The 17,819-nt window shown below is 43.4% G+C and overlaps 1 protein-coding gene across 1 annotated transcript in view; it reads right to left on the bottom strand.

Moving 5' to 3' along the window:
• LOC109927471 (zinc finger protein GLI2-like) overlaps positions 1 to 17,819 on the bottom strand; it is a 372,063-nt gene that overhangs the window by 91,926 nt on the left and 262,318 nt on the right. Inside the window, exons 6-7 of the mRNA XM_048599255.1 lie at positions 15,487 to 15,695; positions 9,606 to 9,797 (exon numbers count right to left, since the gene is read on the bottom strand). Of these exons, the coding sequence (XP_048455212.1) occupies positions 9,606 to 9,797; positions 15,487 to 15,695 (401 nt within the window). The remainder of the gene's footprint in view (positions 1 to 9,605; positions 9,798 to 15,486; positions 15,696 to 17,819) is intronic.

Genomic DNA, 17,819 nt, shown 5'->3' on the forward strand with positions numbered 1-17,819 from the left:
AATTAGGAGTCTAATAATGACCATGAATTCATGGTCAATTGTTGGAAAACCCATCTGGTTTGCTAATGTCCTTTAGGGAAGGAAAATGCCATCCTTACCTGGTCTGGCCTACGTGTGACTCCAGACCCACAGCAATGTGGTTGACTCTTAACCGCCCTCTGGGCAATTCAGGATGGGCAATAAATGCTGCCTGGCTAGTGACGTCCTCATCCCGTGAATGAATAAAGAAAAAAAAAGCTGTACAGCACTCATCAGTATGTCAGTCTGCAGCATTCCATCCAAGATGGGTTCTTGCATTGAAAGCCCAAAACATTTCATGTAGACCAAAAGATGTCTCTCACTGAGTAGATGGTTTCCAGCAACAGGTGCTAACTGTCTCGGGGAGACCTCCTGGAAATGGCACAAAGAGCAATGCCACCCGCAATATGGAGCTGCTCAGGACGAACTGTGACAGAAACCAGGTCTTCTTTGTGAGGAGATATACTAGAAGGAGGTGTGTTACAGTCTCTTGCCCACCACAAGCACTTTGGCAGTTGTGTGATGTGTTGCTAAATAGCTCTGATCGGGACGGTTTCTTCCCATCACCAGCTCAGAGGCATTTTGGGGCTTGTTTAAAAGTTCTACTTTGGGAGATGCTCTGCTGTGTGTCTTTGACAGACTGCTCAGGGAAACATCCGACAGGATCCACCATCTCCTATTCTAAAGGATATTATGTGAAAACCACTGCCTGACGGACTTGCAGTTAAAGATTTCTTTGCACATGGTTTTCCACAAGGGATAGGTGACAAAGTCTGGTTCAAATGTTTAGCGCAGCTCATGACACCACAGCCAGATGCACCCTTTGCAGACAAGTTAGCTCCTCAGATGGTAGTCCCATGAACATGAATTTTCTCTTGCAGTTTGATATATCTGAATGGTTTACTCGATCACTTTAGGGGTAGGTTAAGAGTCAACCAGATCCCTGTCAGTCTTGAGTCATGTATCGGTCAGACGAGTAAGAATGGAATATTTGCTCCCCTGAAGGATAGTGGACCAGATGGACTTTATAAAGTCCAGTCATTTTTGCATGTGTACAGCATGTTTCAAATCTCATGAGGTGCTAAAGCACTTTGCAGCCAATGCAATTTTGAAGTGAAATCACTGTTCTTCTGTACCAAGGCATATCAGACAATTTTTGAGTGGCGATGTCCAACAAACAGAAATCTGGTAATGAGCATATCATCTGTTTAAGTGATTTGATAAAGGATAAATATTTTCTAGGATATTATACTTTTTTGAGAGAGCTTCTCAAAGCCATAAAGAAATAAAATAATTAAAACTGTTTGGATGTGTCGCAGAAAACTCGTGCTCAAAAGTTGCACTTTGTCAAACTGCTGAATGGTTTAGAAGTCATAAATAGAAAAATTCTGCAGGCAGTTTTAATCGGACCAATACTGTGACTGCCCATCTTCACTGGAAGCGCCTTAAGCTAGAGAAAGGGCGAGCTTTGGAATTACTTGCACAGGCCAATGTATCGGTGGTGTTAAAATAACTGGTTACAGCTTACTTCTAAGCAGTACAAAGCTTACTTTGGCTCATGCAGATTCTGCAGTTTTACTCCAGACCCCAGCTGTAGGCCTGGGATTTTCACTTCTCCCATAGCCCTTGCACACACAATTAGTCAAAGAGAACTTGCTTTCAGTTTAGAACAAGGTGGGGGAATTCTTTGACTCCAGTTCTTCAAATTAACAACCCAAGGGAATCAAAACTATTCGGCTTGGTATTTTAAGGTCATGAATGCAATGTTACCTGATCTCTAAAGCCTCAACATCATGTCTCGCAAAACACATGTGCGTAAATAAATGTGCTTTCAGAAGGCAGGATTTTCTTTCTGCATTTGATCTTAGTGTCTGTCAGGAAACAGTCGGTAGCACTCTCACCTCCAGTCAGACAGTCATGGCTTCAGTCCCACTTCAGAGACTTAAGCACCTAATCCATGCTGACATCCAAATGCAGTATTTGGTGGACACTGCATTGTCTGAAATGCCATCTTTCGGATGATGAATTAAACTGAATTTCAGTCTACCTTCTTAGTTGGACACAGAATCCCTACAGTGTGGAAGCATGCCATTTGGCCCATCAAGTCCACACTGACCCTTTGAAGAGCATCCCACCCAGATCCACCCTCCTACCCTATCTGTGTAACCCTGCATTTCCAATGGCTAAATAACCTAGCCTATACAACCCTGGACTGTGGGAGGAAACTGGAGCATCCGGAGGAAACCTTGAAGGTGGAATCGAAACTGGGTGCCTGATGCGGAGGTAGCAGTGCTAACCTCTGAGACACCACGCTGTCCTTTGCTGCTGCTTTAGCCACGACATCCACTGTGGTTAGGATCAGAAAGTCAGTCAGAATCCAGAAAGAAACTGAAGAAGAATTAAACATTATCCAACAATTTCACTGAAGGTTACACACTGCAGCAATGAATTACTTTGGATATTGGTTAGAAGCAAGTCAAATTTTAAAAATAAAAATGCATTTTTATAGCAGGATACCAAAAAGAGTTGCCTGCTCTTCAATATAGGAACAAGAATGTTTTATGTTTTATATTTTTTTGGGCAACACAGTCGCTCAGTGGTTAGCACTGTTGCCTCACAGCACCAGGGACCCGGATTCAATTCTACCCTCGGGCAACTGTCTGTGTAGAGTTTGCACATTCTCACCATGTCTGTGTGGGTTTCCAACCACAATCACAAAGATGTGCAGGTTAGGTGGATTGGCCATGCTAAATCGCCCATAGTGTTCAGGGATGAGTAGGTTTGGTGGACTAGCCGTGGGGAATGCAAGGTTACATGGATAGGGCAGTAGGTGGGGGTATGTCTGGGTAGATTGGTCTTCAGAGGGTTGGTATGGACTCAATGGGCCAAATGGCTGGCTTCCACACTATACGGAGTCTATGAAGAGATGGTGAGAGAGAATTCCCATAATCTCCCACTGTGCTGGTTTAAATGCAAAGTCCTTCTAAATGCATCATGATCTTGACGTAGCTCAGCAAAAGATTTTCGCTCTATGTAAAGTTTAAATCGGGCCGATCAGATATCTGTACCTGCATGTGCCAACACTGAATGCTGGAAGTTGTTCTTTTAATGATATCTGCGTGTGTGGGATTGAAAGCCAGTTCACTAATGTATTGCAAATTTGGAACCACTTAAGTTTAAAAAAATGCATAACAAGGAGAGGCTTTGTGTGGGGGAGTACATCTCTGCCTGATGTTCTGAGGAGTAGCAATTATTTTTCCCACCCCTCCAATGTTCTTCCTCGGTCTCCTGACAATGTTAACGTTTACTGGCATATGGTGACATGGGTGCCAGATATCTTCTGGTACCTCACTCAAGTGGGTATACTTCAGACATGAATTTAGACAATGGAATGTGTGCACAGAGGAAGGAAACCATAAATAAACCCTCTGTCCCATGCTGAGCCAATATGAAATTCAATGCAGGAGGAAACACTGGCAAAGATGCTGTCAGTTCATAGTTTTATTGCTTTCCTTTCAGTCAAAGTGCATGCAGATATGCTAACATGTCACTTTGTTATCCTGGGCTAGGCTTGGCAGGAGCCACCTTCCCAGATTCTGATTTTGGTTCTGTTGTGGCACTGCTTTTAAGATCAGCAAATTCAGTACTTTGAAGGTTAAACCTGGAACAGACCTGATCTGAATGCCTCAGACCCGTTTGTGAAATTCTAGCAATGGCTTCAGTTCACAAGTCAACCACTGTCAGCCACTACGCGAGCTGTAACAGTAGGATGTCAGGGCCTTAGATAGGGTCCAGACGAGATTGACCAGAAAGGAGGAGTCAGTCCTGTGGAGAGACTGGATATGCTGTTCTCCTCCTGAACTCAACAAGAGGGTTCTAGAAGTGATCAGATGGGCAGCCCTTCCTGCCCAGCTTCCTTTCCACAACTAATTCCAGATACCAAAGCACTCTCCAACCAATCACTGCACTTCATACTGCCCAGCAGGGGTTGACAGCAGAGTCAGCAGTTATCACCAGTCATGTGATTTGAGGGAGCCTTATTAAAACAAAATCGCCAATATCTATCATGACCTTTCAATGACCTCTTTTAAAGAAACCAGTGTGGGTATCTCCACAAGACCTGGAATCTTTTTACAATCCTTAAAAAGTTAAGTCCTCCAAGAATTAGCACATATAAAGTGTCCATGTAACAAAAGTCTTTGATGCTTTTTGATCAGCTAACTAAAAAAGAACTGGATAGAGGTTTGGTTAACAAAAGACACAGATTTAAGCTACATAGCTAAGATGGGAGATGCAGAGAATGTTTTGCAGCATATGTTTGTATAATCTGGAATGCAATGGCTGAAATGGTGAATCAAAAGACAATGGAAGGAGAATCAAAAGACAATGGATATATACACGAGACATTCTGGAAGGCTATGGGGTAAGAACAGGGAATAGAATTCACTGGATGGGTCTTACAGCTCATTGCCTGCTATAATTGAGTCCCGTCTCCAGTGTTTGTTTTGTTACTGAAAGGAATTCTGTTCACCAGCTTTTGCAATAATTCTGCAAAGTAACAGCATAATTGTTCATTCTTTATTGTCAATTACATCAATTGTCACGTATTTAATGAGATGCTGTTGTCACAAACTGGTCTTCTAAACTACATAAGGCCATGTCATGAAATTAACAGTGCATTTTAAAAAGAACAACAACATCCTCCTTTCTAGCTGATAATGTACAATTAAGATTCACAGAAATTATCTGAAACTTTGGTTTGGTGGTCTGTAATGTCACCTGGACACCCTCCCCCTCCTCACTATGACTGCTCATGTTTATTGTGTCATGATTTTAACATAATATTTTCAAATTCTGTGGGGCCTGGAAAATAAGGGGAAAAGACAAACCCCTGAAGAATCTACATGGAGCTATGGTCTCTGTGTAGGAGAATGATTTGAGTCTACAGAGATTCCATGAGGGAGAATTCATCACATTCCTTACACTCATCTCTCATATAAAAAAGGTAGCCCCAGTGATTAACTGTGTCCTAAATGGTGCTGTGCAGAAGTTATGCTCTCACCTGTGTCAGTTATAATGATGTGATTTGATTTGATTTATTATTGTCACTTGTGCGTAGGTATAGTGAACGTTTTGTTTTGTGTGCAATACAGTTATAGATCATACCATGCAAAGTGCATAGGGGTAACAGAACAGAGCGAGGAATACAATGTTACGGCTGCAGAGAAGCTGAAGGTCTGAGCTATTTTTGCAAACAGGCAATATAAAAATTCTTTTAAAAAATTGCATCGTGAATATTCAGTGAGAACAGCTGCTGCTGGTGACCAACAGGCGATCTGCTCAAGGGACAGGCTGTTCCAAGATCTCATCTTGCCTGGAAGTTGCCCAACGTAAGAACAATGCCCCTCCTTCAGAACCGGGTCAGGGGAGAACAGTGAAGGTGTGTTTTCAACTTTTCTCCAAAGCCAGAGCTTTGTTGAGCGCAGAACATCCTGGAGAATCTAATCCCCTAGGTGTTGTTAATATGAGCTGGGAAAAGAAGAGCTACAGACCAGATGTACAGTGCCATTAACTCCCTTCACTATTTGAACTCTGACTTATGGCCTGTAATGTGGCAGGCGACAGCTATGCAAAATGCAGATAATCTGACTGGATACTTAGATTTGAAATCTCCAACCAAGCTGAAACTGAAATTCTGTCTCTTGATGACTGTTGAATTAATTGGCATTAATTTGGGGAGTGGGACCATTCTTGTTTCACACATCTCACATCTCCGTCAAACACAGCCAGCCCAGAGGTAATACAGCCAAATGCATCCTAAAATGTTGCCCCAACAACATACCTTAACCCAAACTTCAGAAAACTCTTCCCCATGGCACTGAACTTCTCATTTCTAATTCCAGCTATTACACCTGTCTAAGACTGTCATTTGAAATTAGGTTTTGGGCTTCTTCAATATAGGGGATTGTTAATCCAGAGACCTAGGTAATGTTCTGGAAACCTGGGTTCGAATCCCGCCATGGCAGATAGTGGTATTTGAGTTCAATAAAAATCTGGAATTAAGAGTCCAATGATGACCATTAATCCAACGTTGACTGTCAGAAATGTTTCACTAATGTCCCTTAGGGAAGGAAACTGCCATCCTTACCTGGTCTGGCCTACATGTGACTCCAGACCCACAGCAATGTGATTGACTCTGAACTGCCCTCTAGGCAATCTGGAATGGGCAGTAAGTACTGGCCTAGCCAGTGACACCCTCATCCCGAGAAGGAGTTTAAAAAAAGGTTGAACTCTGACCTCTGGGCAGTAACTTGGCAGAAAGGAAATATGTGCCAACTCAAATTTGAGCCATTTACTGAAACCGAACCAGCAAATCAATATCAGGCAACCCTCAAGGTAAAAATGGCTTCTTCCTCTTCTTCCCCTCAGCTCCAATCCAATTGTTTGTCCTCTTGTTGTAAATGTGTTAAACGTTTGAAGTACAATCCTGTAGTCATTGGAACCAGGTGGATCTTATTGACTATGAGATCCTTGATTGGGATTGTTAACCTGTGCCAATCAAGGAGTCCTGGCTGACAGATATGAACAGGGGATTCAGGGAGTCTCCTGACTTCCGGAACCGACTCCGAGCTGGCATGTCACATGGTGCAAATGTAAATAAAGGGTGACTTGGTGACGGGACACTGGCTTCTGTGTAATTATTTCAGATCCCCAATCGGATAGCTCTGAATTCTCCACAAACTAAGATTAATCTGTAGGGTGTTCCTGGGGGCAAACATCAGGGGAAAATCATGAGAGATTAAAACGTGGGTGCAGCATTTTATTGATATGAAGAATCCTAAATATCCTAATCCTTATTGTTACTGGAGATGGGGGCAAAGGGGAGAAAGGTCAAGAGTTAGCCAATTGAATAATGGACATTTCGGCTTTCTGGTGGGTGTGAGATGGTGAAACCCTGTTCATGTGGTCACATCAGTTGACCAGGGTGGGAAGGGAAGGGTAAAGCAGAAACCTGTAGTTCTCACAGAATCATCCATAATCCTTGAACTCACCCTAATATCAACTTTTTACGTGCAATCCCGAGTACAGAATGCACATAGAACTTCCGACTCTGTCAATGTGGAATCTAGCAGGGTACCTAACTTGATGTCTATCCATCTATTCCCTGTTGAGGTCTTCAAATATGGATCATACAAATAAATTATGTTTAGACAGCGTCTTTAACCTGAGGACCTCCCAAAGTGTTTTACAGCCAATTAAGTGCTTTTTGAAGTGTAGCCATTGTTGTAATGTTAGAAATCAGGATTAGAAACACTGACTTTTTCTCCCCCTCCCTAGCCTGAGGATGTTAAGACTAGTTGCAGTATCCTGACTGCCAAAGATTTCAGTTAACTCATAAGGGACCAGTAAGCACTGTTCCAGTCAGCGTGGCTTAGTAACCCATTGGGCAATGCATTTACTTCAGATTTTAGATTTAGGTTTTAATGTCACCTGTATTCGGGTTAAATTCGTGGCTGGAAGCCTGCAGGGTTAGGCAGTATTGGGACTGAATCCATGACCTTGGCATTAACAGCACTATGTTCTAACCATCTGAGTTAACCAACCAAAGTATACTAGCTAAACAATGCGGATGGTAGAAATCTGAAATGAAAACAAAAACTGCTGGAGAAACACAGCAGGTATTGCAGCACCTGTGGAGAGAGAAATAAAGTTAACTTTTTGAGTCCAATGATTCTTCTTCACCAGACTTGAAATTATCATAGAATCCCTACAGTGTGGAACCAGGCCCTTTGGCCCAACAAGTCCACACCGACACATTCCCCTATAACCCACCTTATCTACACATCCCTGAACACTATGGGCAATTTAGCATGGCCAATTCACCTAGCCTACACATCTTTGGACTGTGGGAGGAAACCCACATAGACACAGGGAGAGAGTGCAAACTCCACACAGGTTTGTTTCTCTCTCCACAGATGCTGCCAGACTTTCTGAGTTCCTCCAGCATTTTCTGCATTTACTCCATTTGGAAAGGCCCTTCATAAAGTCAATAAAAACTGAGTGTGCTGTTCAATACTGAGCAATTTTGGTGGCATGTGTGAAAGACAGAGAAAAAGAGAGAGAGAGATACAGAAACAGTAAACATTTCAGGTCAATGAGCTTTGATCAGAAGTCCTGCTGTGAGGTCACAGAAACGTCAACTCTGTTTTACTCTCCGCAGATGCTGCCTGATGTGCTGAGTATTTCCAGAATTTTCCGGGTTTTATTCCAGTTTTCTAGCTTCCAGAGTATTTTACTTGAATGAGGTGACACATTACACCACAGTGAAAGAAAAACATACAGCATCTTCCTACAATCTCCTCTCCCACTAAGTCTTTTCTTACTCCCTGCAGGAGTCGGGTGGAAGCAACGGAATAGAGTGGCCTATTAGAAATCAAACCATATACGGTAAGAAACAGTTTCCCAGCGAGGGTTGGGCACAGGCCATCCACATGTCCGGCACATTTGACAAAATATGGATTGTCTGGAATCTACGACTTAACCAAAAACTGGAAGCCTGTGGCTCCTGGCTGTGATACCGTATGATTTCACTCTGAGCTGCACACATTCTGCACAGCACGCAACCTTTAAACAAAACATAAAAGACAAAGAGTACATCTGTCCACAGTGCCTTCACGGAGCACTCCACCAAACTAGAAATATGTGCAAAATCCAGGATTTACTCAGGCTTCCTCAGTGGGCCTGGGTTGAGGGGTGTGTGTGTGTGTGTGTGTTTGGGGGGGGGGTGCGTGTTGGTGGTTGACTGTCACAACTGTTGGTTCTATTCATTAAACACTCTGGAGTTTGCTGTCATATCCAGCAAAGTTATAGCCCAGTAAGTTATAGTCAGTTGTAAACAGTGCAACTACACGTGGCGTTGGCCCTTCATACATAGGAAGCGACTGGCCCACCAGGAGGAGTTATCTTTATCTGCGCAGCTTTCTTTATTATTAGTAAACGTTAGTTGCTGAGTTACCATTCACCACACAAAGTGGAGGAAGTTTTCAAACTAAACCACAATATATACAGATGTCTATCAAAAGAACTAACTGTCTTTGTTCTAGGGTACTCGCATTCTTGTTAGGATTTGCGCTAACCTGGAATAAATTAAATCTCTGCAAAAATACAACTTCAAAGCAAATGGTACAAAACTTGACGCAAGACACGGGCTGATAGAGTTGATTTTTAAAATCTGTTTTCTTTACGCTGGACTTTGCTAATACATCCTTGATCGTGAACAGAAAAGAAATTTTATTTTCCATCAGCTCGAGAATGGCTGGAAATATTTTTCTTCACTTTATGGTTAGTGTGTTGGAAATCATTGTATTTTCTGAAAAATAAAAGCTGTGATACCGGTGTGGCTAGAGTATCATGAGCAGGGCATCATTTACACTGCAGGACAGGCATACAGCGCTCAAAGGGTTAACACTGATAATCAGAACCGCACTCTTTTCAAAGCCACTTTCCTCCAGAAACTACGCTCCTGCACTGAGCTTCCTGATCTGTGGGATAAAAGAATGAAAAGGAGGAAGTCCAACGGTACTTACTGTCCACGGGGTTGATGTAATCTGTGATGTGCGTCGTACTGCCTGTTCCACCGGTCTGCATCAGGATGTCACCATACGGGCTTCGATGAGTGGCCATTAGAGTCATTTGATGATAGTATTCAGCTGGATTAGCTCCTGGTGGGGGAGGAGGCAGGCTAAACAGACCTCTGTCCTTCAAGTGCTCATGAGGAACTGCAGGGCAGAAAACAAGATACCCGTTCCTAAACTTGCAAAAAAAACCTTTGTGATTTTCTGCACTGACGTCAGACATCCCTCTGCTACCCAGATGGAAGCTATCCCTGCTGCTCAGTGACGGTAGTTTGGGCGTGTTTGTGTAGAACAGAGCTCAGCGAGCTGGGGCCTCCACATTCCAGTGTTTCCTCAAACTCATAAACAAACCCTGGCTGCATCGAATGACTTCAGGCATGAAGAGACAGAGAGAGAGAGAAAATAAATCACAGCAGTAAAGGTATGAACACTTAGAATCATGGCCACTCCACGTCTCAAGTCAGTAAGCGTGACTTTTATTCCTCAAAAGCAGACTCGTGCAGTCCCAGCTATACTCATTCACACATGTCCACTCAGATCCTTCCCCAGGTATACCCTAATACAGTGCTGGGTGCATGCACACAATGTACATTTGTTCCGAAAACCTACTGGTTGAATTTATCCAGTTTAGATATGAAGCTAAGTCGTTAAGCCCCCGGACTGGAGTAACTTTCTGACAGAACCTCCACCTTCAACAAGACACAACAGGATTCCAATGTTTTCATTCATTTAGAGAAACTTGAGAGTTCCGGTGCGCCTGCTTCATTTCTCTTCATGTAGCAAGACAATCTTAACCCTTACATTATTGACTGCCTGATCATACTTTAATTGTGCAGACCAAGATAATGATTTAACCTCACTGTTGCATTATCAATGGAGCAATAACTAGCACTAGAAACTTCAGAAAATCGTGTTACAGATACACATTTTGAATATTACACCGATCACTCAATATTCAAGGGGTTAGATTTCACTTTCTTTCCTGAATCAAAGTAGCCTTTGTGAGCCTAAAGCAAATTATTTCCTACTCAGCTTATTTTGTCACAATTTTCTGACCTGTGTTTATTATTAACATTTAGACTTTAAGTACGTATCTTATGTAACTAATGACCTGTTATCAACTTTGCACCTCTATGTAATAAAAGCTTCAAATTAATATTTTGGGAGATCTCTGCTTGCAGTTCCATTTTATTGCAATTACCCATGACACAAAATGATTGTTAAACTTTTGCCTCTGTTTAATGCAATAAATGCTCCTGTGTGCGCAAACATCTAAGAATGCTCTTTCACTGAACTATCAAAGTTTTACAATGATTACTTAGGGAACAGGATTTAGACAGAAAGGAGAATAAAGCCCTGATTTGCTGTTTGCATCCATGCATCTCGTCAAAGTCAGGAGCCAAAATATACTAAAACAGAACAAATCTTGATGACTGTAAAGTGACCATCATTTTAGTTCATACCTGACACACCAAATTAAATCAGCTCTATAAATAACACCTGATGCTGCCTTTTAAGATACACGTACTTTGGAGAGGACATCTTGAGAAGTCATTAACATCATGTGATACTGTCCTTCCCTTAGTTTGCCTGTTTGTCAAACCCTCTTTCTATGGTTTTGTTTTCCCCCTGGACAGTCCTGGTTACCGTTCCATGTTTTGCTTTCCACAAAGTTAGATTTCATCTAAGCCTTTGCTGCCTTTTTGTTTTATTCACTCATGGGATGTGGGCACCACTGGTTGGGCCAGGATTTATTGCCCATCCCTAACTGCCCTTGAGTAGGACATGGTCGAACTGCTGCAATCCATTTGGTGTAGGTACCATCACAGTGCCATGAAGAAGGGAATTCCAGGAATTTGACCTATTGACAGTGAAGAAACAGCAATATACTTCCACGTCAGGATGGTGAGTAACTTGGAGGTGAACTTATGGGAGGTGGTACTTTTGGCGGCTGCAGAAACACCTGTTTCCCTTACAATTCAATGCCCTTCCACTAATAACCCTGCCAATCTTCCTCTTTCCCCCTTATGCAGCAGACCAACCCTGGTACCATGGAATTGGCTGCTATTGCTTTCCCCTGCACAGTATCCACAATGGTAGAACTGTTCAAAAGGAGGACGGCCATAGGGGACTCCTGCGATACCTGCCTTCCTCTACGCTGCCTGGTGGTCACCCATGCCCTCACTGCCTGTTCAGTCTTCACCTGTGGTGCGACATGTGACCACCTCAGTGAATGTGCTGTCCATGAGATGCTCAGTATTGCGAATGGCACTCCGCAGTAAATTTACCCACAGATCCAGCTCCAGCTCCAAAATGTGATTAGTCAGCAGCTGCAGCTGGATACACTTCCACTCGGGAGATCTGAAACGTCCACGATTTTCATAGCACAGGAGGAGCATATCATGAGTGTCAGGTCTGTAGCCATGACTTCCTTCAAGTCCCTTAGTTATTTTTTTTTCAAAATAAGTTACTAATTATACATGTATAAGAATATTAACTTACTTTCCTTATACTACCTGTACTTCCCTTGCCCTACTTTGCTTACTTATATTACTTTTTTATATTGGTCCTAACATGTACATATTCTTCTTGTTTCTCATTTACTCCCTTCTTCCAAAAAAAATACACTTTGTAAAATCATGAAGCAATCAACACATCACTTTCCTGTGATGTCACTGTTTGATTTGTTTTCTCACTCAAAAAAATGAAGCAAAAACCACTCAGAAGTTGCAAGATCTGCAGATGCTGGAGTCAGAGACAACACAGTGCTGGATGCTGGATGAACACAGCAGGCCAGGCAGCATCAGAGGAGCAGGAAAGTTGACGTTTTGGGTCGGAACCCTTCTTCAGAAATGGGAAGGGAGCTGGGAAACAAATGGAGTGAGGAGGGGTGTGGCTGGGGAAGATAGGTGAGATGGTGATAGGTGAATGCAGGTAGGGAGTGGTGGGGATTGGTCAGTGGGATGGGTGGGGCAGATGGATGGCAGAAAAGATGGACAGGTTGTGTCAGGTCAAGGAGGCGGGGATGAGTGGGAGGGTTGGACATGGGATGGGGGTGGGGAGACTTTAAAACTGGTGAATTCCATGTTTAGGACATTGGGCTGTAGGCTCCCAAGGTGGAATATGACATGTTGCTCCTCCAGTTTGCAGGTGGCGTCATTGTGACACTGGAAGAGGCCAAGGATGGACATGTCACCAGGGAGTGGGATGGGGAGTTAAAATGGTTGGCGATCGGAGGTATTGTCGTTTGTTGTGTACAGAGCGCAGATGCTCTATGAAGCAGTCTCTGAGTCTACGCTTGGTCTCACCGATGTAGAGGAGGCCACATTGGGAGCAGCGGATACAGTAGACCAAGTTGGCGGATGTGCAGGTGAACCCCTGTCTGATATGTAAGGTTTGTTTTTGGGCCTTGAATGAAGGTGACGGGGAGATGTAGGGGCAGGTGTAGTACTTCCTGCGGTTGCAGGGAAAGGTGCCGGGGGTGATGGGTTTAGTGGGGATTATAGAGCAGACAAGGGAGTCGTGGAAACAGCAGTCCATACGAAAGACATATAGGGGTGGGGAGGGAAATATCTCTGGTCGTGGGGTCAGATTGTAGGTGACGGAAGTGGCGGAGAATGTTATGCTGGATGCGGAGGTTGGTGGGGTGATATGTGAGGACCAGGGGTATGCTGTCTTTATTTTTGTTGGGGGTAGGGGGTTTGAGGGCAGAAGTGTGGGAAATGCAAGAGATGTGGTTGAGGGCATTTTTGACCACTGGAGGGGGATGTTGTGGTATTTGAAATAGGAGGATATCTGGGACGTCTGGAAGTGGAATGCTCCATCTTGGGAGCAGACGCGGCGGAGATGGAGGAATTGGGATTTTGGGATTGCATTCTTGCAGGAGGATGGGTGAGAGGAGGTGTAGTCCAAGTAGCTGTGAGAGTCGGTGGGCTTGAAATAGATATCAGTTTCGAGGTGGTTACCAGAGACGGGGATGGAGAGGCCCAGGAAGGAAAGAGAGGTATCAGAGATGGTCCAGGTGAATTTGAGGTTGGGGAGAAAGGTGTTAGTAAAGTTGATGAACTGTTCAAGCTCCTCGTGGGAGCACAAGGCAATGTAGTGGAGGAAGAGGTGGGGGATAGTGCCAGTGTAACAGTGGAAAAGGGACTGTTCCACATATTGTGCAAAGAACAAAAACCACCTCTTTCCCTCTGCACCAAATTTCTATGGTGCTCCAAATTCCCAGAAACAGACACACTTCCACCCTGGTTATTTTCTCTTCCACCCTCTTCCATCAGGCAGAAGATGCAAAAGTTTGAAAACACATGCCAACAGATTTAGGAACAACTTTTTCCCTGCTGTTATCAGACTTATGAATGGACCTCTCATATATTAGAATTGATCTTTCTCTGCAGCTGTAACGCCATATTCTGCATTCTGTTCTATTGCCCTGGTGTACTTACATAGGTATGATTTGTCTGGTTAGCACGTAAAACAATACTGTATCTCTGTACATATGACAATAATAAATCAAAATCAAAAAGTCACTCAGGCTGTGCCTCACTCTGTTTCAACTGCTTGCATGATGTTTACTCCCATGGATGGTGTGAAGCTTCTTGTGTTATTGGGAATGCACACATCCCAGTAAGTAGGCAGCATTCCGTTAAGTTCCTGACTTGTGGCTTTAGATGGTGGACAGGATTTGGGGAGTCAGGAGGTGAGTTATTCATTGCACCATTCCAAGCTTTGACCAGCTCCTGTAGCTACAGTATTTATATGGTTCATCCAGTTGAGTTTCTGGTCAATAGTAACCCCCCAGGAGGTTGTTAATGGAGAATTCAGTGATGGTGATGCCACTGAATATCAGTGGGCAATGGTTAGAATCTGTCTTGTTGGAGATGGTCATTGCTTGGCACTTATGTGGCATGAATGTTGCTTTTTAGTGCAAGTGTGGATATTGTTCAGGTCTTGCTGCATTATGCTTAACATTGTGCAATCATCGAACATCTCAACTTGTGACCTAATGATGGAAGGAAGGTCATTGGTACAACAGCTGAAGACCTTTGCATAGATGTCCTTGGGCTGAGATGAATGACCTCTAACAGCCACAGACTTATTTATTTGTCCTAGATATCACTCTAACAAGCGGAGAGTTTTCCCATGATTCCAAATGATTCCAGTTCTGCTACTGCTCCTTGATGCCACACTCAGTCGAATGCAGTCTTGATGCGAAGGACTGTGACTCTCACGTCACCTCTGGCATTCAGCCCTTTTGTCTATGTTTGAACCAAGGCTGTAATGAGATCAGGAGCTGAGTGGCCCTGGCAGAACCCAAATTATGTGTCACTGAGCAGGTTATTGCTGAGCAGGTGCTGCTTGACAGCACTTTTGAGACCATTTCCATCACTTTACTGATGATGAAATTGCAAATGCAATGTTAGCATTCATTTCAAGAAGGCTAGAATACAAGAGCAGGAATGTTCTACAAGGGTATTTAGAATATTACCAGCAGTTTTGGGCCCCGTATCTAAGGGAGAATGTGTTGGTATTGGAGGGTGTTCAGAGAGTTTCACAAGAATGATCCCAGAAACGAAGGGCTTGACATATGAGGAACTTGATGGAGTTTAGAAGGATGTGGGAGGGCGATCTGATCAAAACTTACAGAATACTAAGAAGCCTGGATAGACTGAACATGGAGAAGATGTTTGCAATAATAGGAGACATTGGACCTGATGTGAAACTTTGTTGAAAAGTATTCCTGCGAAGTGCCTTGGGATGTTTTATCACAGTAAAAGATGCACAAATACAAGTCGTCATTGGTAAAAGCACGTGAGAACACAGAAAGACTTACCATCAGCTGGACTTAAGCCTCTTGCTGCAGAGATCATGGAGAGTGTGGGGCTGCCATGCATGGTCCTCAGGTAATGCTCCATGTGGGGATTGACATAAGGATGGGGTGGACTGAAAGGAGACTCGCCCGTGGCTGCTGGATTCCGATGAGGAGACAGCCTAATGAGGGAGATGTCAGAGAAGACAGGGCTTCCAGTCAAGGCAGGAGGCCTGAGGAAAGAGAAGCACAAAATGTTTTAAAGTTCAGGCAGCCTTATATCTGCATCTCCATTGAGAAGTGGGCTACCAGTCTGAGTCTGTTGATAGGAACTGAATTTGAGGTGAACATTTATATCCAATTCTGCTCTGAGCCTGGACATACAGTCATAGGGTCATACAGCATGGAAACAGACCCTTCGATACAGCTACGCCATGCTAAACATATCCCAAACTAAACTAGTCCCTTCTGTCTGCTCCTGGTCCATATCCCTCCAAACATTTCCTATTCATGTACTTATCTAAGTGTCTTTTAAAATTGTAACTGTGCCCACATCCACCACTTCCTCAGGAAGTTCAATCCACAAGCAAACCACCTGCTGTGTAAAAAATTTGCCCATCATGTCTTTTTCAAATCTCTCTCCTCTCACCTTTAAAATATGCCCTCTAGTCTTCAAATCTCCCATTCTAGAGAAAGGACAAGTACCATTAACCCTACCTATACCCCTCATGATTTTATAAACCTCAATAAAATCACCTCTCAACCTCTCAGGCTCTAGCAAACAAGATCCCAGCTTATCCAGCATTTATTTATAACTCAAACCCTGCATACCCGACAACATCCTAGGAGACACTGGGGAGGCGATGGCCTAGTAGTATTATCACTGGACTGTTAATCCAGACACCCAGATAACATTCTGGGGACCCGGGTTCGAATCCTACCATGGCAGATGGTGGAATTTGAATTCAATAAAATATCTGGAATTAAGAATCTAATGGTGACTATGAATCTATTGTCGATGGTTGGAAAAACCCATCTGGTTCACTAATGTCCTTTAGGGAAGGAAACTGCCATCCTTACATGGTATGGCCTACATGTGACTCCAGACCCACAGCAATGTGGTTGACTCTGAACTGCCCTCTGGCCAGTGACACCCTTATCCTGTTAATGAATAAAGGAAATCTCATGTAACCACCACGTAGCATGTATGACACGAGCTGGTCAAAGTGGGAAGGAGCAAGACTCCAAGTTATAGCTCAGTTCTGAATTCAAAATAAAACGGAAGCTCAGCTGCTTCTTCCTAAGTTGACAGGAGGGTGAATTTCCACTGCGATCAAACTGAATAAATTCATACTTACATCGCGCATTTTGATTCAAAGCAGCTGGAAATCTGGGACAAAGCTCAATATTTTATCATTGCTGTCTTTCTGAGTCTAATGTGGACCTTGTGATTCCAGGACGTTCCTTGCAGCTCATTGGACAAATGCTGCAGGTTGGAAAGAGCTGACCACCATCAGCAACCCCTCCCACTCACCTACCACACTCCATGGTGAAGACCGTGTATTTCATTCCAGAAATGCACAGAAAATCTTCATAACATTTTAAGATATTGCCTTTAGGTGGAAAGAGACGGGTTCAAATATTGGCATGCTCAACACGTAGCTTCTGATTTGAATTGGACCCATGTGCAAAGTGGCCACAGAATCTCCACCCTTCCTCCCACTATTAGACAGAGGGTAAGGCCCACACTTCTTAATGCTGGCTCTAGAGATTCTGGAATTGGTAGAGTCTTTAAGCAGGTCAATTGTCCACCCGTGGATAAGATATTTTGCTAAAAGACAGGGATAACTCCAAAGGAGAAAAGGAAGAATAACAGCACAGAGAATTATCGAGGAATGGTGGTGAACATGATACTTAAGTAAAATGAAAGAGAGTGTTACACCTCGATGAAAAATTTCTTTGGATCTTGCATCAATTGAAGGGGATCTCTGGCCTGATTTTAGAGAACAACGTTATAAATTACACTGTTATTCTTGGAAGTAAAGGAAAAGACTTTAATGCCAATTTTAAACTAACATACCCAGTGGGAACAGGGAAGAATTGAGTGGGATGCCCAACTTAAACCCAACCATTCCTACCAGATGGGTTAGGTTAAAGGAAGGACTTTGCATTTAGAATCATAGAATTCCTACAGTATGGAAGCAGGCTATTCAGCCCATCAAATCCACATCAACTCCTCTGAACAGCATTCCATCCAGATCCATCCCCCACCCTTCCCTGTGACCCTGTATTTCCCATGGCTAATCCACCTAGCCTGCATATCCTTAGATGCTATGGGCAATTTAGCATGGCCAGTT

This window comes from Rhincodon typus, chromosome 7, assembly GCF_021869965.1.
Source record: "Rhincodon typus isolate 14 chromosome 7, sRhiTyp1.1, whole genome shotgun sequence".
Classification (NCBI taxonomy): Eukaryota; Metazoa; Chordata; class Chondrichthyes; order Orectolobiformes; family Rhincodontidae; genus Rhincodon; species Rhincodon typus.